The 21,382-nt window shown below is 46.1% G+C and overlaps 1 protein-coding gene across 1 annotated transcript; it reads right to left on the reverse strand.

Annotated features, from left to right (window-relative positions):
* Nucleotides 1-165: 165 nt before the first annotated feature.
* Nucleotides 166-19,096, reverse strand: aff3 (AF4/FMR2 family, member 3). The gene is made up of 19 exons (XM_076014626.1): nucleotides 18,870-19,096; nucleotides 16,640-16,684; nucleotides 13,882-13,960; nucleotides 13,452-13,484; nucleotides 13,300-13,357; nucleotides 12,719-12,770; nucleotides 11,815-11,849; nucleotides 11,449-11,683; nucleotides 6,692-8,557; nucleotides 6,500-6,612; nucleotides 5,482-5,644; nucleotides 5,297-5,397; nucleotides 4,498-4,561; nucleotides 2,945-3,081; nucleotides 2,774-2,845; nucleotides 2,551-2,644; nucleotides 1,667-1,716; nucleotides 1,363-1,559; nucleotides 166-1,176 (listed from the first exon to the last, which is right to left on the reverse strand). The coding sequence occupies exons 1-19, from the start codon at nucleotides 18,939-18,941 to the stop codon at nucleotides 1,055-1,057; spliced, it is 3,588 nt and encodes a 1,195-aa protein (XP_075870741.1). The 5' UTR covers nucleotides 18,942-19,096; the 3' UTR covers nucleotides 166-1,054.
* Between the last annotated feature and the right edge of the window lie 2,286 nt (nucleotides 19,097-21,382).

Below are 21,382 nucleotides of genomic sequence, written 5' to 3' on the forward strand. Positions count from 1 at the left end.
GGAGCCCACTTCAGGGAGAGAAGCTGTTTGATCTAAGTGCCATCAATGCACAGCGGACAGGGTATAGTTGTGTGTATATATAGTGCATAAAGTATACAGTATAGTGAATAGGTATGAAAAGATATGCAGAGTCCGCAATTAAATGCAGCAAAAGACAAATGTATAGTTAAACATTATCAACCACATCTTTTATTGTTCAGTCAATAAAATAACTTAGAAATGAATTATAGGTTTGAAATCCAGTCTGACTGTCAGACATGTATTCTTTGGAAGGTAAAAAAAAAAAAAAAAAAAAAATGCAAAACAAAAAAAAAACATTTTAATTGGGCTAATTATGCCATAATGAGACTACTACCTCATTCGACCAGACATTGGTAGCCACAGTCATTTGTGCTTTAAATAATTCTAAAATTAAAACAACGGACCTGATCCAATTCCACAAAGGTAAAATTTATAAGGAGGATGTTTAAGAAAACACTCTAATGCTGGAACAAAAAAATATATTTTGTATAAAAAGGCACCTTGGATTCTAAAACTTACCAACAATCTCTGCTTTTCCATTTTTCTTAAAAAACAAACAAACAAAACACACAAACCTGTAAAAAAACAAAAAAACAACCTGTAATCCATCCAATATTGCACCATAAAAGGTGTAAAAATACCAAATATTTAAAGTCGTTTCCTGTTCGACCTTAAAAAAAACAACAACCTGATTCCCTCTGAAAAAGTTCTTTTTAGGCACTGTCTTCCTCTGTTTTGGCCACAGTGACACCATCTGCTGGATGTTTCTTTTCATTCCAATGTGATGAAAAGAGCTACACATGTAAACGTATACAGTCAAGTAGAAACGAGTCCTGTCACAGTGGGGAGGGAAAGGGGGAAAAAAATCCACAGCATTCAAGCAACCGCCCCAAATTAATCCAACGGCGAGAACAGAGTTGCATTGGCGAGTTGACATCGTGCTCCTTCAGAAGTCTCTGTGTCCTTCAGAACAGCCGGTGTCAGAGCCCGTCCTCAGAGGTCCAGTGCGCGGGAAGGAATCCGGACTTCACAGTCAGTTCAGTTTGGCACTTATTCGAATCCACTGAAGAGCCTGTCTCGTGTACTGGACGGCGTGAGCGATGCTACTGTGAAGAGTCAACGGCCCGGATAAAGTGTTCAAGTAGTTGAAAAACTCTGTAAAGAAAAACAGAAGATCCTTCAAACCCCACGAGTCAACCATCAATATGATCATACTTGACTTGTAAACAGAAGTATTCTATCCCCATAATCCATAGGTGTCAAAAGTTGGCCCTATGTGTATTTGAGTTTGACACGTCTGCCACAATCACGCACTTGTGGCGTCTAACTTCGCATCCTCACCTTTATTCTCCTTTGCGAGATTGTCTGCCACCTCCCAGTGCTCGTAGCTGTAGAGGACGCTGTTGGTTATGGTCAGGTGATTTGCTGCCATCTGGTGGATACGTTGGGGAATGCTGATGACGGAAGGCATGTTGCTGTTGCCGCCGTGTCTGTTTTGCTTTGCGTTGGGAGATAGTGAAGGCGGCCCCCCTGTGCTCCTAGCGGTTGAACAGACAACGAACGAAGGGAGTTCACGGGAAAGTGATTAAATCAAGTCAAAAGATAAGCTTTGCAAAGCTTTGCGTTGAAAGTGTGATGTACATACTTCCCCGTGTTGGTCCAGCAAGGCGGCGTCGAAGACAGTTTAGGGGAACTCTGTAACCAGAGCGAAAACAAAGTTGGCTATAGTCTGACTCTCAAACCTTGCACAGCAAAGCCAGAATTGATTTCTGAAGTGTCCCGCCAACCAAAAGAGAGAATTTATAGTTTTTGCATTGGCTCCCAATGATTAATTAGATCCCTTCCACTTGTTACAGAACCAGTTACTGACTGCTGCTCGGTCCTCTTATGAGACCCCGAAGAGGATGAAGAAGAAAAAATAAAAATTGACTTAGCTGAGCTGACGCTAAATAGTTTAGCACAGGTGTTGCACTGACCACATTTTACTGCCACATTTTCAACAACAACAACAAAAAAAGAGATTTTTCCCACGGACAATATGTTTTCACATTACTTTTGACTCCAGGGGTTGAGTTAACACTGAGGGTATAGCAGCTACGTCAACCCCTCATGCTAATTTAGCCATGAAATATCTGATTGGTCTTGCTCGATTGAAATAAACAAGAGGGTTGTTATATTGCTACTCTTACAAAGTAAAGTACCCATACAACACTTTCTATGTGCTCTGCACCAGATGGACACGTAAGATAAATGTAATGGATTTAGAGATTGTTCCTTCTGGAGGATCAGATAACAACATTTAAAAAAACACACAATTAATTAATTAAGTTAATAGTACACCAGGTAACATATATATATACATATATATATTCATATACTGTATATACATATATGGATGTGTGTATGTATATAAATATATACAGTACATACTGTACACACACACACACACACACACACACACACACATGTATATGATTGATGCGTTACATGAAGGAAAGGGATTTCCAGTAAATCTTTTCTCAGACACACCTTAAAATAGTCCAGCAGCACTTTGGAGTATTTCAGCGCATGGTCCTTCTTCAAACGGAACATTTGCCAGTAAAGGAGGGCAAGGCATCGGAAACTGGCAGAGGGGGAAACGAGCAGAGGTCTGAGAGACTTAAGGCTCAAACCACAAATCATCGCCAAAGACGCCGCTCCTCCGGTGTGTGATTACACATGTGGCACAAAACAGAGGACGTGACATACGCACCACAGGACCTCCAGCTGTTTGTCTTCCTGTCTCGCCCCGGGGCCCGAGTGACTCTTCAGCCTCATAGCGTACCTTAAAACACCGCGGCCTGTTAGCAACAGAGCCAAACGCAAATACGCGCGCATGCTAGTCTCCGTCTTTTGCGTCTCTGTGTCTTTGACTTGTGCGCACCTTATGAGCTCCACCGTCTCCGAGTACATGGCGTACGGAGACTTTGCCTCCAACGGCCCTTCTTCCATTGCTTTTCCACATTCCATGAAGGAGAGGGCAGCGTCGATGTAATTCACGGCCTTCCCCAGCTTGTCCACCTTGGGGGCGAGAAAAACAGACATTGAACCTGAGCAGCGGTGACGGAAAAAAGGTGAGGGAAGGAGAGGAATGCCTTCGCAATACACGGGGGTCAGACACAAGCAGGGACTAGCCGAGCACCGCGTCGGCTCTCCGCGTCCACAGGGAAGAGTTACTGAGGTTGTGTTTAGTGGAGCTTTGGCGCGGCGGGGGAAAAAATGCAAACAAGGCAAAACCATCAAAGTGGAGTATAACTTTGTGGCTTGTCTTTCTCGTTAGCGGAGCACATTTACCGCCTCGGCCTCTTCCTCACTGGGCGCTGGACGGCTTGGTTACAGTCTGGGGTTGTGCTTTGGGTTTTGCTTGAGCAGATACCTCGGATTCCGAGCAGACATCGGATGTCTTTAAAAGGGCGCAGACCACTGTTGTGTGACAGCTACAAATAAATAGGACTTGAATTTGAGCCTTTTCGGAGAACTTTAAGGCTTTTTTACTCGATGTTCCCTCATCTCTTGTTTATGGGCCCCATGCCAAGCAGTGTGAAACAGATTTCATATAAAGAATTTACATATTAAATTGCAACCAGTTTTCTTATTTTTTCTTTTGTTTTTATTAATTCTGGACTCCAGCTGAGTGGCAAAAAAAAAAAACTACACAGATGTTCAGAAAACGGCTTATTAGTGTTCTATTTACAGCCTCCTGCAGCTTTCAGCTTCAGGCTAAAATGGATCCTTAGATTTTTCATCTGTTTGGCAAGTGTTTAAAATCAATCTCAGAGGGTGAAACAAAGACTGGGGGTGTTTTTCACTAATAAGGAAGACATACGAGTAAGATAAAAGGATCCTAAGTGAAATAACCAAGGATTGTTTCTTTGTATTAGATGCATGCCTTTGCGTAGAGCTTTTAAAAAGGTAGATCCGACAAAGGAAGTAATTCGCTTAAGTCTGGGGATTCATCAACAGGCTAAATACACGTATTACTGTTAAAGTGACTTTTACATAACATAGGACCTTTCATATATAACTGGACTGTATACCTTTTCCCACAAAAAAAGATGTTGCTAAGATGTTGCAAAGATAGACAAGTTTGCATTTCAAATCAAATTCTACATATTGAATATTTACAAAATGCTTCCTTTTTATTCTTTTCTTTTTCAAACCAACCTGCTCCAAACTGTTTTTACCAGTTGTGCCAACTCCTGGCTTGACCAAGGCACACTGTTTACATAATCTGTTTATAGAGCGTGCACTGCGGAGCACGTTGTGCCCATAAATAAAGTTTAGTTTGTTTGCCTTCTGAGCAGATTAAACTGCTGCCAGATATTCTGAGGTAAGAAAAGCCCGTGATTGCAACAGTGCAAGAGAACCTCTCTTCAGAGTGTCCCAAACTTTAGTTTGCGGCTTAGAATTACATTCAATGCAATATTACAGACTCACCATTGCGTCTGCACGGTGCTTCATTCTTTTCGCCTCGTGCAAGTAGTACTCAGCATGATGGTGGCTGCACAGAAGAAAGAGGGGGGAGGGGATTTACATTTGATTTAAAAAAATTCCTTTGACTTCTTAAGCAAAAGCAGATTTGGGGGACAGAGTAGAGGTAATAAGTCAGGGTGGAAGAGAAAAAGTAAAAAAAGAACAAAAACAAGGTTCATCCTCTCACAGATAGATACATGCTGTTCTCAAACAGGCAATAACGTGCTTACATGCAGTGCGGTAAGCAAGCATGGCATCCGCAGTGGAATGGCAGCAACAGCAGCTCTATGACAGTTTCATACAAGTAGCTTCGAGCAAGCGCACTACAAGGCTGGACGCCTGGGTGCGTATCTGCTCTTCGATATTTGCCAGATTTGAACTGCATCTCTGAAAAATGACATCAATAAAACTGCCAAATATTTTGAAGCGGCCAGTGAAAACAGAAACTCTATGAGACTCTGGAGATTCAGACAGACTAATGGTCTTAATTCTCCTTTATTCTTAAATAAAACACACTTTGATTTTTTTTTTTCATTTAGGATGCATTTTCATTCAGCACACTGTAAAATAAATCAACAAATACGACCCAAAATGAAGCTGTTTTTTGTAGCTGTAGAAGCTTGACATGTACCAATTCTGCCATATCTGTGTCCTTTGGCACATTTGAGTCACGGCCAATCAGATCTGTGCTAATATTATGTGTGCGATAAGCGGCTTTTATCTGACGAGCATGTGGCGGTGTGGTGGTGCAGACTGTGCTCACGTTTCATGGTTTGGCAGCGCCCCCCTGTGTCCTGCAGGACCCCAGGACTCGGGCGGTTGGGGGGGTCTTAACACTTTGACACATTCGTCCTCCGTCTTGGGCTGCACGGGATCAAAAGACACGACGGATCAAACGACGGGAAGCAAGGCCGCAGGGTCGGAACCCCGGGTGCGTTTTCTCTCTACCTTTATTGTGGAGTCCCGATTCTTGTCTTTGTTCTTCTGGACGTGGCCGAAGTGCAGCTCCGAGGTGTTGGCCTTGGTCAAAGGCTTGGCGGGCTCGGGGTCGTCGGACAGCGGAGACACGGGAGACAAGGGCCTCTTGCTGTCCAGGTACTCCTCCAACAACCTGCATGCACGCAGCAACACTGCTGTATGTGGACGTATGAGCACGCAAAAAGCACGCATTCTGCAAAACGTGTATACATAAAAACATTGGAGATACTATTTTGAGTAAAGAAGTCTTCCCACCTCTATTCAATATAATTTAAGAAGGTGGAGTGTCTTTGAAATAAGTTCTGTGAGAATTAATGTTAAAGATGTACAGGTGTATTTAATTTTGGGGGGTAAAATCTTGGAGTGGACTTGAAACTGTGCAGATCTGTATTGGGATTCAATAAAACATTTTAAAATAATTAAGGATTTCAATGAAAAACTATTAAAAGGTTGATGATCAAGAAGAATAATTTAAAGTGATTTTCTGTTACTGATATTCTGGGTTATCGTGTAGATCAGGCGTGGGCAAACTACGGCCTGTGGGCAATATGTGGCCCGTTTGGCTTTTTAATTCGGCCCACCGAACTTGAAGAAATAATATTAATAGTAAGTAAATCATAAAATAGCTGTATTTCATGCATTTTTTTCAGTGTTTTAAGAGTCATTTCAATAAAGAGCTAAATACCGTGGAGCCACCAATCAATTAGTTTGCGTATCCCTGATGTAGATTGTACAGGATGGGCCTTTTTTGGCTACAAAGTTTGTTACATTTCTGCCGTGAGAAAATATCCATTCATTTTCTATACCAACTGCCCAATGCACTCAGGGTAGCAGGGGTGAGAAAATATATCGTGCAAACTTGTATTTAAGCGTTCTTGCTGGTTGATGCCTCACAGTGTAAGTATTGTATATTGTAAGCGAACGAAACCATTCATTCATTCATTCATTCATTCAAGGCAAGAGAGGCGGGTCCGGCGTCTCAACTCACCCGTTGTGCGTCGTCTCTGTGACCAGGGAGCACTCAGACTCTCTGCAGCCCGACGGGGGGTTCGCATTGGGGGCGCCCCTCTTGCTTTCTTTGTGGGACACGCCGTTTTCCAGCTAGTCACACACAAACGCACACGTGTTGGAACTCATCCAGCAGAGTCGCCCAACTGTGCCGGATTACGCCGGTACTCACCTTCCGCTTCCTCTTGCCGTCCTTGGCGGCGCCGTCAGGGACGTAGGGGTGTTTCATGTCCCTCTGCTTGTCTTTGGCGGCCGAAGAGGAGGAGGAGGAGGAAGAGGAGGAGGAGGCAGGAGGTTTCTTCACGGGGGACAGTTCCCCGCTGTCCGGGACCCTCCGGAGCAGACACAGGTCTATCTGCACCAGGAGGTTGCGGAGGCCGCGCTGGGAGGCTGTGGTCGAGCGTTCGCCTCGCCCGAACGGCACCAAGGTGTAAAGCTTTTGCTTCCGCTCAGCCGGAGTGCCTCCTCTGGGCCGCTCCTGCTTCTGGCAGCTGGCGCCGCGACAGTCGGCCGACCCGGCGGACTCCCCCGGCCTCTTTTTGGAGGCTCTCTCGTGGGACGTGGAGTCGGCCGAAGCTCGGGCGACGGGAGCCCGGTACCCCGGCTCCGAGTCGGAACCGGAGGACGAGGAGGAACGTGTTGCGGGAGGCGGGCGGCTCCTCTCCTCCTCACTTCTCGCCCTCTTTTCCGCTCGGGCCTCGGGTCGGCAGTGCGGCTGTTTGGCCGGGGCCGCCTGCCATTCGGGCCTCTGCTTCTGCTCCCTCCTGCCGCCGCGTCCCCCTCTGTCGGTCTCCTCTCTCCCCCTCTGCCTCTCGACCACCTCGCCTCCCTCCTCCTCTCCCTCCTCCTCCTCGGAAGAACTCTGCACCCAGGAACGTCTCAGCAGCTGCTCCTCCGCCAGCCTCCTGTCTTCCCTTCTCTCCTGTTTGCCTTGGTGTTTCTCCCGGTGCCTTTCCTCCTTCCTCGCCGGTCTCCTCTTCTCACCTCGGCTCGGCCGGCCTCCTCTCTGTTCCACCCCTCGCTGTGTCGGCTTGGGTTTCTTCTGTGTTGTTTTTGTATGGTTACCACGCGCGGTAGTCGGCGCTCGAGCCTCCCGGGGCTTGGCCCTGTGCTCAGAGCTAGTGCGCGATCTGGAGTTTAACCCGGTGTCGGAATCTGGAACAGCTGTTGAGGTAGATTGAGAAAGAGAACTGAGAGCGGGGTGAGTTTCACGACTCGCGGAAACCGAGTGCTTCGCTCCTGTGGGGCTGGGCTGCGTGCGAGACCGAAACAAAGTCCCGGGCCTGTGGTCGGGTCGGCCACTCGGCTCAAGATGTGGAAGATGTTTGTCTCTGTGAGCCTCCGATGGCTGCTTAGAAGCGGGCCGGCCGTTCTCCTTGGGTCTGGGTTTATCACGGGGAGCTCGCTTGGAGTGTAAATCCGATGAAGCCTTGGATTTGCTTTGGCTTCCGTCTTGATTGTGTTTGGGTTGAGTCCTGGACTGATGAGGTGGCTGAGGGTGGGAGGACAACTTGTTTTTCGGCCTGTGTGGATTAAGAGCCGGACTGGGTCGCGTTTGGCCTCGACTCTCCGGGTGTTGGTGCGCCCTGGGAGGAGCAGGCAGGCTGGGACCCGGACTTTTCGGGGGTTCTCTGGTTATGGGGCTGGGGCTGCGGCTGGCTCTCGGGCTTCCATGAGGACTGGGGCAGATGATAATATCTGGACTGGGGACTGGGCAGTGCCTGGGGCTGGGGCTGGGGCTGGGGCTGGGGCAGGTGCTGGGGAAAGGGCTGGGACTCGGGCAGTAGCTGTAACCAGGACTAGGAACGGCGCTGCTTTGGCTGTAGTGGAACTGCGGGCTGGGGATGGGGCTTTGGCTGGGACTGTACTCCTTGTTGCTGTCCCAGGACCTGGCCGGGGACGGGGCTCTCTGGTTGTGGGGCAAGGGCAGGCGTCCTGGAATCCTCCGGGAGGGATCTTGTTCACTGCTGGCAGAGCTGGTCTTGGACTTTTGCAGCCATTTATCCAGCTGCCACTGGGCGGCAGAGGGACGGTCACTCTTAAAAAAAAAAAAAGCGCAGAAGAAATGTGTTAAATGTCGATCTCACTTGCTTTACTTCCTGTTTTTAACACGTGAGCATGTCCAAGTTTAGTTTGTAATATATAGTGTATTACATATTATATATTCAATGAAGTGTCATAGACATTTCTTATCCATTATTCTATTGGACTACTTTTGCATGGCATATTGCATTGTACCAAGAACATGCAAACCTCTATTATTCTCAAATGATCATATGCATGTGTAAATACAAAAAACAAACAAGCCAAAACTGCCCCTGCAGAAAAGGAAGCACCATACCTTGTTAAAAGGTTGAAAATGAGAAGAACTGCCTTTTAAACCTTTAAAACCTTTTAAATGCAAACTTGAGTTCCCCCCACTGAGCGTTAAGTGAATTTGCAACTGTCGACTTATTTCCAAAAGGCAAAAACTAGTTTAAACTTGATGCGAGCGTAGTGCCAGGTCGCCATGAGAGGAATGACACATACTAGTGTGCGTGTGTGTGTGTGTGAGAGAGAGAGAGGGAGAGTGAGTGCGAGTGCGCGCATACCACAACATACCGCACATGACGAATACCTCGCTAACTCCAAGTGACAACTCTGGTCGGTGACTCAACGTCTGACAAACATCTGTGCAATAACCCCCCCGAATCCCACCGACATTCAAACTTTCCCAACGCCGGCCGTCCTGCTCTCCCCGTCCACATCTGTGCAGCGAAGGCTGACTCTCGCTCCCCCGCCGTCCAATAACGCCAAATGGCTCACTTAATATTTGCTCAACAACTTGCTCGGCAACCATGAGAACGAGGCCGACGAGAGGGAGAAAAAAAAGAGCGAGGGAGCGCGAGAGAGAGAGAGCGAGAGAGAGAGAGCAAGGGTCCATACTCACAGCTGGAGAGGAAACTTCCTTCTCTGCCCCGTGTTCTCTTCAGCTCTCCGTCGCTGAGAGCCGGGGGGAGGCTAAATTAAACCTCTGCTCCTCAAGTCAAACAGTGGCCACCCTTCCCCTCATCCCTCTCCCTCTTTCCAGTGAAGACACTGCATCTCTTGTACCGTCTGGAAGCGCCCTCCCCTCCTCCCCTCCTCCCCTCCCTCCCTCTCTGTCCCCTCCCTCTCTGCCTCTCTACCTGGAACTCGGCTCTGCTCCTTCCAACCCCCCATCTCTTCCTCCACAAGGCATTTAAAACCGTCTGCAGAAATGAAAAACACATGGCATAAACTCCACCTCCGCACACCCTCCACACCCCTGCTCCTCTATAGGGGCCCTAACGTAGCGGCGGCGCTGGTACAGTCAGCTGTGTCGTACAGGGCCCTCCATTCATAAAGCGTGAGCGGGGTTTCCACCTCGTTGCCCGCTAAGCGATCGCCGCCGCGTCCCACGTCACCGCTGCTCCAAGACCGTTCAGTCCGTCTCTCCAGTTCACGAGCTGCAGTCGGTGTGAATTCTTGTAGATTCTTTTTTTTCATTCATGTTCACTATCAGTCAAAAGTTTGGACACACTCGATGAATTGAATGTCTTTTCTTTCATTCTCGTGACTGTTGACATTGCAGTTTCTCACTGAAGGCGTCAAAACTACGTGTGAACACACAGGGAATTATGGAGGAAACAATAAAAGTGTAAAATAACACAAACACGTTTTTCCGAGAATAACATACGTCTCTTTAATGTCAATGAACTTTTTCCTTTTCCTCGGTTCACTTTTAGTGAAGTACGTGATTATGGCGACGACCGCAGGAAGTCGTTGAGAGGCTGAGGTTGGGCTTTGTTGTTGGTCAGATGTGCTTTTGAAAATCCACTGAGCTCAAAACATGAAGAGCAAACATGTATTAAAGGCACGAGCCAACTTAATTATAACGTGTCCAAAAATAGGGGGGGAAAAAAGTCTCAGGTGAGGATGTACAGCGGTCGACAAAAATACAGCGACCCACGACTCACTCCTCTCTCCTTGAATGGAGTTTAAATCAGTGCAGGTGAGCAGGTGACTATATTAACTAGTTGTCCCCAACTATATCTGTGATCCAGTTACTGTGCAAATTACATAATCAAAATAAACCACAAGAATAAACACACACAACATATGTAGCGATTATATCTATCGGTCATACAAAATAAGCTATTCACGGCTCCTGCACGGCTGAAACATGCACTTTTGCAACTTGCCCCCCCTCCCCCATTTGTGATGTCAAAAAGGGCCCTGATACTTCTGTGTATGGATCTTGCACTAAGAAAGGCTGACACATTGCACATGGTCAGCACTGTTGCCTCAGAGCAAGAGGGTTGTGTGGAATTTGCATGTTCTCGTAGGTTCTCCAGGTTCTCTTACAGTCCAAAGACATGCACGTGAGGCGAATCGGGAACTCTTTTGTTTTATCTCAATGTGCGATAAACTGGGTCACTTGTCCAATTTAGAGTTTCCAATTCACCTCGCATGCATGTTTTTGGACTGTGTGAGGAAGCCGGAGAACCTGGAGAGAACCCACGCAGACACAGGGAAAACATGCAAACTCCACACAGAGAGGTCCCAGGCCTGGAATCGAACCCACAACCTTCTTGCTGTGTCGTCCATGAATAGAACCATATGTGTTTTGTTGATAACTAATTGTGCAAGGCAGCACCTCCATGCTTGAAAAACGAAGACCTGGAAACAGACGTCACTGTTGAAGCGGCATTCAGGAACCTCTGGCCTCTGCTCTTTGACCAACCCCCCTTCCAAACCACACTGACTCACATGCATTCCTCGTCCCTCTGTCCCTCCCCACACCTGCCGTCCGCTGCCTCCGGGCCACCGCTCCCCGCCAAGAATTTAACTCACGAGCCACACAACCCGCACGGGAAAAATGGACTGACAAGACACGCGCGCGGCGTGGGCCGAGGGAGACGGGAATACCTCTCGGGCGTGGCGCTGCGAGTCACCCGGCGACTCAGGATCCGGGTCAGCTTCTGGACTCCTGCTGGGGCTGCGGGAGCGAAGGCTGCCTCCTCCTCCGCCACCGCCGCTGCTGCTGCTGCCGCTCTCACTGCCGCTGCTGCTACACGAGCGGGCCGAGCAGTCCGAGTCGGAAGAGTCCGAGCTGGAATGTCTCACCCGCCTGCCGTGTGTGTGCGCTCGCTGCGCTGACAAGCTGCCAGTCAACAAACACGAGCACGCACAAACATTAGAGAGAAGGGTCAGAGTGGGTGCGTGGCCCAGTGGGTGCAGACAGATTTGGATTAGAACGATGCGTGACAGGCAAAAGAGTCGGTCGTCAGGTACCTGTGTCCATCCCAGGAAGTTGGTGCACGAGTCGCCTTCAGGACGGGAGAGAGAGAGAGAGAGGGAGAGAGAGAAAGAGAGAGAGAGAGAGGGAGAGAGAGAGAGAGAGAGAGAGAGAGAGAGAAAGAGAGATCAGTTAACAACCTGCTGCTCTCAGCGATACTTCCACTTTGTCCTTATTAATATTGTGTTATAGCATGCATACCAGAAAACTATCATCCCTCAATAAAAACCTCCAGTCATGCACTTCTCTCCTACATGTCTTCAGATTAGCTGCACATTTTCACGCACGCTACATGTTGCTGCTCTGCAAAATCTAAACCCCTTCTTGCAACTCCGACTATTGTATAATAATCTTCTGCCACCATGGACCATAGCATAGATCCTGGATGTGGGTGCAAGGCAGGAATTCTTTTTTAAATCATGATGATGGCGAGAACCACTTGTCTCCATCTTGAGACAGGCAAGCAGCTTTGCCACTGGAGATTCAGGTGGCAGAAGTGTCTATGTGTTGCTAAACTGCTTTCAAGACTTTGATTTTGAAAACAGCTATATGCATGTGCACGTATTTGTGCCTTCTTTTAAATGCAAAATTTAATTTCAAAATCTCAAAACCATTTCAGTGAGTTAGTTGCAAGTTAAAGGTTCTATGGCCGCAGTTTCAGATGAATAATTCTTTTTGGGAAACAATGAAATTCACTCAACTGCCACCAGCTGACGATCCTATCTAAATATCCTTTATTTTTAAAATGCAACTTCAGTTTTTGTGCTTCAAAAAAAATCATGTCAAACACAATCAATCAAACACATCCTGAGAGTGAACAACGTCTGCAAGAACAAGAAAAGCGTTTTACTTTTCTTAACTTTCAAAAACTTTAGAGGGAAAGCTGAATGCACTGCAGACCTTGTGAATGTCATCGTCATCGCTGCTTAACTTGAGGTCATCAGCGAGCATGCTGCAAGCAGAGAAGAACAAACACGCACGTAAGTGAATGCGACATTCAAACAGCGTAACTGACATCGCTTTTGCATGCGTGGCTAAACATATTTTAACAAGGGCGATCAAAAGAAGTGAAAGTTGCAATGAAACTGTCACTCAGCTGGACAAACACTGAGGGCTCGTGACGAACGTGCAGGTTTCGCGCAACATGAGGTTCGCATTAAAATGAGGATGTAAAGGGGCAACAAACGGGAGCTCATCAGTCTGCCGCTGACAGCCTTCAAGAATGTTGGACGACCTCTGACCCGACCTGTGTTTGGCCTCCCAGAACACAGTGTTAACTGACTTCCCATCGCTCTGCCTCTATCAGTGATTCTTTCCCCTCGCGGCTGCGCTCATCCTGATGTTCTCGACACCTGTTTCGCTCTGTCTTCGCCCCGGGGAGGGAAATTCACCTCGTCTTTGGGTGAATGAGTGTGTACCTGAGCTGCAGTTTGAGCTTAACTGCCCCGCGGTGGATTGTGTTTCCAAAAGGGCGGACTTACGATTTGTGAGGTGCCAGGCGAGGGTGACGGGCCATTCGCAGCTGAGCATCCCCCCGACCTGGGGAGAGAAACCAGGAAGTGGGACATATATCAGCCGGAAAACAGTTTTATGATTGCACTTACTATTTAATAGACAGCATAAAGAGACAAACCCTGCCTTTGCTGCTGTGTGTTTGGTGGTTTTGCTTCCTTGGGAAAGAGTGAGAAATTATTAGCGATGGAATCAGAAACTCTGCAACAGATTAGGAATAACATTTTAATTCAGCACATTCTTTGGTTGCATTTTTTTTGTATTGCGTTTTGTTTGTCGCCTGCCACTTGAATTTAACTTGTATTTTGAAGACTAAACAAACGCAATATACATACAAATAAACATACAAATTATATTTATTCGTTCTTGATTTTCTGTTTAGTTTATCATTCATAACATTTTCCTTGGTCACCGACAACGTCGCATTTTGACCTTTTTGTCTCAAACTTGTTGTAACATTTTGCAAACAGGCCTGTATGTTTGATCAGTTTTGCACTTTCAAAAGTGATTTGCTAATATAGAGGCCAAAGAGACACATTCCACACACTGACATGCCTTAGTGTTGTAGAGCATCCGCTGGGCCGGGTCACCCCCTAAGACTTGCTGGGACGGCCAGGACTGTGTCATGTCCTGTGCCACAGAAAGAAAGAGGAGTGGGGGTGAGAGGTCAAAGGTGAATCCAGGGAAGTTTCTGTGATTAATGGTGGTGACACCGAGAAAGTCCGGCCGTCCTAAATCTACTGCCTCTATTTTTCAATTAGTTTGGGGCAACTTTTTCCCTCCCTTTTTTCACACGTGCGGCGCAAACAGCCAGGACGGGTCGAGTGTCATTCACTGTACTGCTCTTGGCCACCAGGGGGAGTGTCACTGTATTAGTCTGGGCCATAGGGGTCAGTGGTCAAAACTAATATGGAAATTGTAAATTGTAAATCCTTTTTCTCCTGTTTCCGAATGGATTCATTGAAGACTTTTAAAACAATATCATATTTCCTGTTTTTTTATAGTGAAGTTGCTTTTTTTTTTTTTTTTTTAAAGGAAGAGGATTATTTGTTTATTTTAATTCCTGTGACCCTTCTTCTCTTCCACAAGTCTCGGTGGGATGGTGTTTGTTTGGGGGCTGGGATTTGACTATTACATGGTTCGAAAAAGTCCCCAGCTGTTTTCCAAATCACATTCTTCAGTACTTCAGTCACCATTTTTTGTGTGGGTATTGTTCGTTTATGGTTACTGAAAGTGCTAAAAAAAAAAAAAACTTTTTTTAAATGATCTTCACACGTTCTCACCCAAACGCAGAAATCGTGCACATGCTCTCTGTATTTTTGACACGTCGAAAGATTAACACTGTTGAAAGGAGCGGGATGAGCGTCGGGACGCTCACTGCCGAGCGGCACACTTTGCCACGCCACTCATGCACATCTTGTGTTGATTACACATGATTATACACCTGGAATGTTGTGAGCATTTGGCCCAGTCTCTTTTTATATGTTGGCTCTGTGTGACACTGGAGAGGGAACCAGCTATGCTGGGCGAGCTCTGCATCCAGGCTTTGCTCTCGCTCTGATTATAATCTCGGTTGATTAGATTGCCTACAGTCTCACTCCGAAAGCCAGGCCCCAGTGGATGCTGGTAAAAATGCCTTTTGGTATCATTCACCTAGCGTCCTAGCATGATCTGGTTCCCTGTCTGATGTGGGCTGCTTTTGCTCCTGAAAGCGGTGTTAAAAAACTCTGGGGAAGAGGCTGCGTTTGAGGACCACGGATGTTTCATCATTTGTGTTTGTGTGTGTGTGTATAAAGGTGTGTGTGTGTGTGAGTGTGTGTGTTCCCCAACTGGAGATCAGCTCGAGAGGCGACAGGCAGCAAAGTCAATGGCTCGGCTGGAGTGCAGTTTGCACTTTTGAGTGCCCTTGCCAAGACACATCCAGGAGGATGGAAGCCTCCTTTAAATGTCTTACTCAACTACTTTGCCTTGGAGGCACTCTGCCCTCCACAACATGACATTTTCACAATTCAGCTTCATGCTGTATCTTAAAGGTTCCATGCTATACTGACTTTGGATGCGTGTTTTCCATAGTGTGGACTCCAGTTGAGCAGTCTTGCGTAATTAATTGTCAATAAATTGCTGCAGATCCCAAAAATATCACATTTAGCCCTGTGTTTACAGCATCCTGCAAATATGCTCAATTTTAGCTTCATGCTAGAACTGATGTTTTCTGTGACCTTTTGTGTTTGTAAAGAGGCGGCCTTAAAGGGCGGAATGAACACCTGGCCGGTGTCCATGGTGTATCAGTGAGGAATTGTTGCCCTTTGTTACATCACAAAGGGCTGATGTTCAAATGTTGCAGATTAAGCACGCACTTTCTTCTGGAACATGGAGCAAACAAAGCAAGTAAGAGATTTTTTTTCATTACTACTAGCATTAATTCTACTGACAGGATTATTGTTGTTAGATAACAATGGTAAAGTCAATGTTAAGTCAGACCTTTGAAACATTGTGACCCTCCACCAAATCCGGTTAAACTGCATCTTTTGTTTTTCGAAACAAAATAGCCAAAGGCAGTACATTCAGTGTGGCTACACAGTATCTGTTCAAAAACTGTATCTATGCAAATATTGTATACATTTTCCCTACAGAGTGGTCAGATTAGTTCCTTAGCTACACTATAAGAGTGCTAAGCCACATCTTTTGATGCCACATATTTATGAACGAGGCAGCAGGTGACTGTGGCTTCCCTCTTCCTCTTCCCTTCCTCCAGCCCTCCACAGTAAAGGCCCTGAGGGGAGCCAAGTGTTTCCTCTCATCTTTTCACTTCATTATCTCCCCTCCCTCCCTCCAGTCACCAAGGACACAGCAGCAGTCCTCCCCGCCTTCTTCCTCCTCCTCCTCCTCTTCCTATAACAACAACAAGGTCTCTCAGGTGGAGAGTTATGTGTTGCTATCTTCCTCCCAACCCGACCCCTCCTGCATTCATTCTGCATCACTTTCCTTCTCCTCCTCCACTCTATCTCCCTCCTCCTCCTCCTCCTCACCCATCTTCGTGACTGGACTCAGACATCAGAAAGGTTCCACACTGTGACCTCCAACATGACAACACCAGGCTCAGACTGAGGTGTGATGCTACTGTACACTAAAAAGATTAGCATACATACTGAAATGTTTTTTTGTAGTTTTTTTTTTTTTTTTTAAATAAGGGTAACACAGAGGGATCTTCTTGACTGAGTCTTCCAATTCTAATATACTGATATTGATTTGTTAACACAATAGTCTTGGTGGTGAAAGGCAGGAAGCAATTACAAACGACTCTCTTACCTGGAGAATATCTTTGGCACTGCTGCTGTGATGGCTCCTTGCAACCTGCACAAAGAGAATGCATAGATTTATCTACAGTTCAGTTTGCACACATTAAGCAAGAGTTGCTCAAGCACCCACAGGTACGCAGAGGACAAAACTCCTTCATGTTTGTCCACGTTCTCTCGTCACTGCTCTCTCACTGAACCACAGTGACACGGGCTAAAAAGAAGATTCACCTCCTGCGCTCTCTGTTTCCTCCCGCCTTTTTTTTCTTCTTCTTTCTTTGCGGTACAACAGTCACAACACGCTGTTGCACACTTTACTGTACACCTCAAGAGTCACCATCGCCCGCACAGTAATTGTGAGAGTTTGTGCGGAGGTTCAAGCCGGCCGATGACTCATATCTTGGATATCACAGCTGTGGATGATCAGATGGATGCTGATACGGTTGCAGGCAACTTTCTGTTTTTATCCCCGTCTCACACGCACACACACACACACAAACACACACACACGCATACACCCTCCCCCTTCAACTCGTTCTCATCTTCCCCAGTCCCCCCTCCCCTTTCCACGTTTGAGCTCACAATTCTGATTCACAGCATGAATGCAAAGTGGGAAGTTGCTCAAGCATTAAGATAAAGCACAAAACGCCTTACATCGCTCACACTTCCCCAACTGTGAGGCTGTGCATGGCTCTGTTCTTTTCATGGGCGAGTTTCACTATGACTGTGGGGCGCTGCGTGAAAACACTTTTTCATATAATACTTATCGTACCTGTTCAGTTTATAGTCAACTTAGCTTTCCATTAGCTCCAACTCATACCTCATGTAATGCAAAAGTGACTTTGCCAAAATTTTGTACATGGCACAAAATGTGTTTGTAGCACATGGAACTCTACAGAAATCAGAAAAGTTCACCCTTTGCGTATTCTGCTCACTCTACCTTTCAGAAAGGGGGTGCTAAACAAAAAAAAACAAACCTGGAAATTCGCTCTCTGTGATGTTATAAAGGGAAGTGACACCTCACCCATCAAAGTGACGGCTCCTCAGAATAAGTGTTTTTTTCTACCCTGTGAAACCACAGTGTCTCCTTCCAAACCTATAGAAGATCCAACAAAGCATCACTTTAAGCCGGAAGCTAAAACCCAGCTTTTCCACAGGATAATACAGGACAAACAGAGGACTGAGTTTGTTTAGTGGTTACTGATGTGAGACTGCTCAATTAGATTTCAACATGATAAAGAAAGATCTGAATAAGGGTGTAATGAATTAATGTGAAACATTATCTTAGATCTTTCCTTTACAAAGACAGAAAAGATATTGTCTTGTCAGTTTGGTACTTTGCTTCTTACTCCTTGTCCCACTTGTCATCTGTGCCATCTGTGCAGTATAAGCATGCACAGGATGAAATGTGTGTGCGCTTTGTGCTTGTGTGTGTGTGTGTGTGGGGGGGGGGGGGTGACTGTGAAACTGTCTCCTCTTGCATGCATGACTCACTAAGGTCAGTGTCTGAGTGGCTGCACTCTGCCTGCAGGATGGCGAGCGGCGTGTGTGAGAATCTGTCTGATTGTTAGAGCCACAAGGCAGCTATGATGCTGTGAGCACCAAATGAAAAACATAAACACAGACAGCCCAGCGCGTGTGTGTGTTTGCGTGCGTGCTTGCGTGCGTGTGTGTGCCCGGGCAAGCAGCAAGCAGCCGCTTTGGCTCGAGTGAGCACTGCCTCCTCAGTTTACACTTTCAGCCCCTTTAACATCAACGCAATGCGTTTCATTCCCACAAGCATCACAGGCTACAAGCCCTGGTGCAATACCCGGGTGACCATAATCTCCAGGGACCAAACAAAGCACAACACATCACAACACCTGCATCAAGCTGCATTCAGACACTCTGCACTATTAGACACTTGTTACACTCAAGTATCGCCATATAACACAGTTTAACTCCTCCTGTTTCGCTCTATTCAGCAACTCCATTTGTGTTAAGTGCATCCCAGGGGGAATTTCCAGAACACTTTCAATCTTCAAAATGAATCTTGATGGCGATAGATGCACAAAAAAAAAAAAAAAAAAAAAAAAAAAAAAAAAAAAGAGGGTGGGGGCACAACTCTGCAAGAAAATAACTCTTCTTTTATCAATGTTTCTTAAAAGCTGTTAGACATCTGACACAAACTAACCGTTGCATCACTCTCCCAAAAGTGAGTCTGGATGTGAGTCTACGCATGTCAGCTTCTTGCGGCCACTCACCTGAGAACACCCGCATCGAACTAGAAGAGAGATGACGGAAAGTTCCCCTTTGCCCCCGAGGACCTCAGGCATGGTTCCGGAGTAGATCAGTTCTCCGCTCCGGTGTCCATTGCCAGTGTGGGCGCGCTGGAAGCGGTGCGTCTTCCGGGCCGGCTCTTCTCTTTCTCTGCTCTCTCACAACGGATCTTGCGTGCGTGCAGCTGCGGGAGGCGAGTGCGAGTGTCACCGGGGGAGGCGAGGCGAGGCGAGGCAAGGCGAGGCGATGTAGGCGGACCGGTGACGTCGACGATGACACATGCGGCATGATCACGACTCAAAGCAGCCCAGCGAGTTTCTGGAGTAGACCCGCCGATTTGAACGATTCTAGTTAAATGTAGTCATACAGCCTTCTAGCGTTGTGTCAAAACAGACATGCGCATTCACAAATGATCACAAGAAAGAAGGACATTGTTATAGGATAGAATATATCAGGCTGCTCTAGCCATATGCTCTGATCAAATTGTGCATGTGTATTTTTTTTTTTTTTTTATCGCGAGGGTGCATAGCCGAGCATGTAGCTAACACGTTCGCAGACCTTTGTCAAGTGTAAAATGAGTGATGTTTGTATATTATTGTTTAATATTACTATAAGTATTAGTGAGAGCAATAGTGGTGTTAGTACTTCTCGTAATTGCAGCAGTTGGGGAAAAAATGCATCAAACAAATGTCCTAGTTAGCATCGACCCGGTTTGCCTAATGAATCATTGCATTTGGCTAAACGTCTACGACTAAACATGTCATGTCATGTAAACCCCACATTCTGCTTCACAACTGAATGAATGAATATTTAATGTACAGCTTTTTTTTTGAAGACATGGAATGCCAAATTATGCTACGGGTTAGAATGTAAGCTAAACATGCTCACATTAAATTGTTAATCTTGCTAGTTAGCTGGTGAATTAAATAAATCTTGTGGAGTTAACAACGGGTTATATTCAATAAACTTTATGTTTTGAACCAATCAATCTGTTTTCTAATAGGACATGCTTGAAAAAGCTTGTTCTGTGAACATAAGATATGGGCAACATTTGTTTTAATGTGTATGCATGAATTTGGTTCTCTGTCACGTCTCCTGTCTCCACACTGACCTTGTGCACTTGTCCACCCTTTATCATGCTCAGTATACTCTGGCTCGTGAATTGGCTTGGGGTAGTTGCATATAGATTTTGCCCTGTCACAGTAAAATATGAGCTGTCTACGCAGATCCCAGGCCTCAGGGCCGGATGGCCGAGAGCAACGAGAAAGCCGAATACAAGGAGCCTTAGTGCATTAAGGCTGTACTGATTTGCAGGACCACAGATGACATCATATTTCTTGATATAACCCCTTTTAAGAGATAGAATGGTACCTTTTTTAAGTCCATGGGGTAAGTGCCTTCAAATGGCAGCTGAAACGAAAGAAACAAAGCTTTATTTCGTACTCGACAAGACTTTGCCTCTCGGAGGTAAAAAAACAAAAACAAAAAAAACAACCCATATGGATTGTTTATAGAATAACAAGATTTCAGGAAAAGAACATATACTAGGTGGCAGCTTGTAATGTTTCCATGATGACATCCTCCATTGACAGGGTAAGACAGTGGAAATGAATGGATGAAGATGGGAATGGAGGGATGAGAAATGCCTTGGGCCAGTCTCCACAGCCAGAGAGCACCCATGGTTACAGACCATGACGACAGGACCTCAAAGGCACAACGGCATCCCTTGACACTGCCTGCGAGCAACGCTGCTGGCCTCAGGAGTCAGAAGCCTTCCTAACAACACATACAGTCACTTTCCATCTCCAACAGAAACACTTGGCCTTCTGGAGGAAGTTGGAGATTGATAAGTGCTTGGGTTGAGCTGCTTGAGGGGTTGGTGCTGCTTCCTTCTATGAAAATGCTCCATCACAGATTCCAGCAGGTAGTCGTTTTTTGTTTTTTTTTGTAGGAAATGAAATTCTAAATCCTAAGATACACGTTTTCAACCTTCCAGTTTAAAACAATTATTAACCTTTTGGAGGAAGTAATTGTGCGTGTAGTCTTGAAAGTCATCATTCATTCATTCATCTTCTATACCCGCTTATTCCTATTCAGGGTCACAGGGTTCTGCTGGAGCCTATCCCAGCTGTCTTTTACCAAATTTTAAACAACTTGTTTTAGTGCTTTCTGATGCTCTGAGTATTTCAGCCAAAGGTTACAGTTTGATCTAAATGATGCAATAATTGTTGACCTGTTTGGAGACTAAATAGGTATAACCTAATTTAAAAGCTGCCAAAAGGCCCTTGAGTGTTGGATGAGCAGACACCAAGCGGAGAGCTCCACCCTGTGGCTCGAGTGAGGAATGAACTCCAGAACCCTCGTTGATACAACATGCATCACTATTAATGTTTCATTTCCCAGTTGCCTGGGGACAAAAAAGCAATGAGAGGGCGAGACTGTTGTTGTTATTGAGTAACACCGACCCGACAAGCTGTGCGGCAGAGCCACAACAACA

Source organism: Nelusetta ayraudi, unplaced genomic scaffold (assembly GCF_046127955.1).
Source record: "Nelusetta ayraudi isolate G7.1 ecotype Tasmania unplaced genomic scaffold, CSIRO-AGI_Nayr_v1 ptg000169l, whole genome shotgun sequence".
Classification (NCBI taxonomy): Eukaryota; Metazoa; Chordata; class Actinopteri; order Tetraodontiformes; family Monacanthidae; genus Nelusetta; species Nelusetta ayraudi.

Bases quoted from the DNA above. Each gene is read 5' to 3' on its own strand.
- aff3 (XM_076014626.1), bottom strand. From the start codon at position 18,941: ATGCCTGAGGTCCTCGGGGGCAAAGGGGAACTTTCCGTCATCTCTCTT. The intron at 12,771-13,299 runs GTAAGTCCGCCC...CTCTGCTTGCAG, and splicing joins CGCCTGGCACCTCACAAATC to CATGCTCGCTGATGACCTCA. The intron at 8,558-11,448 runs GTATTCCCGTCT...TTTTTTTTTAAG, and splicing joins CGCAGCGCCACGCCCGAGAG to AGTGACCGTCCCTCTGCCGC.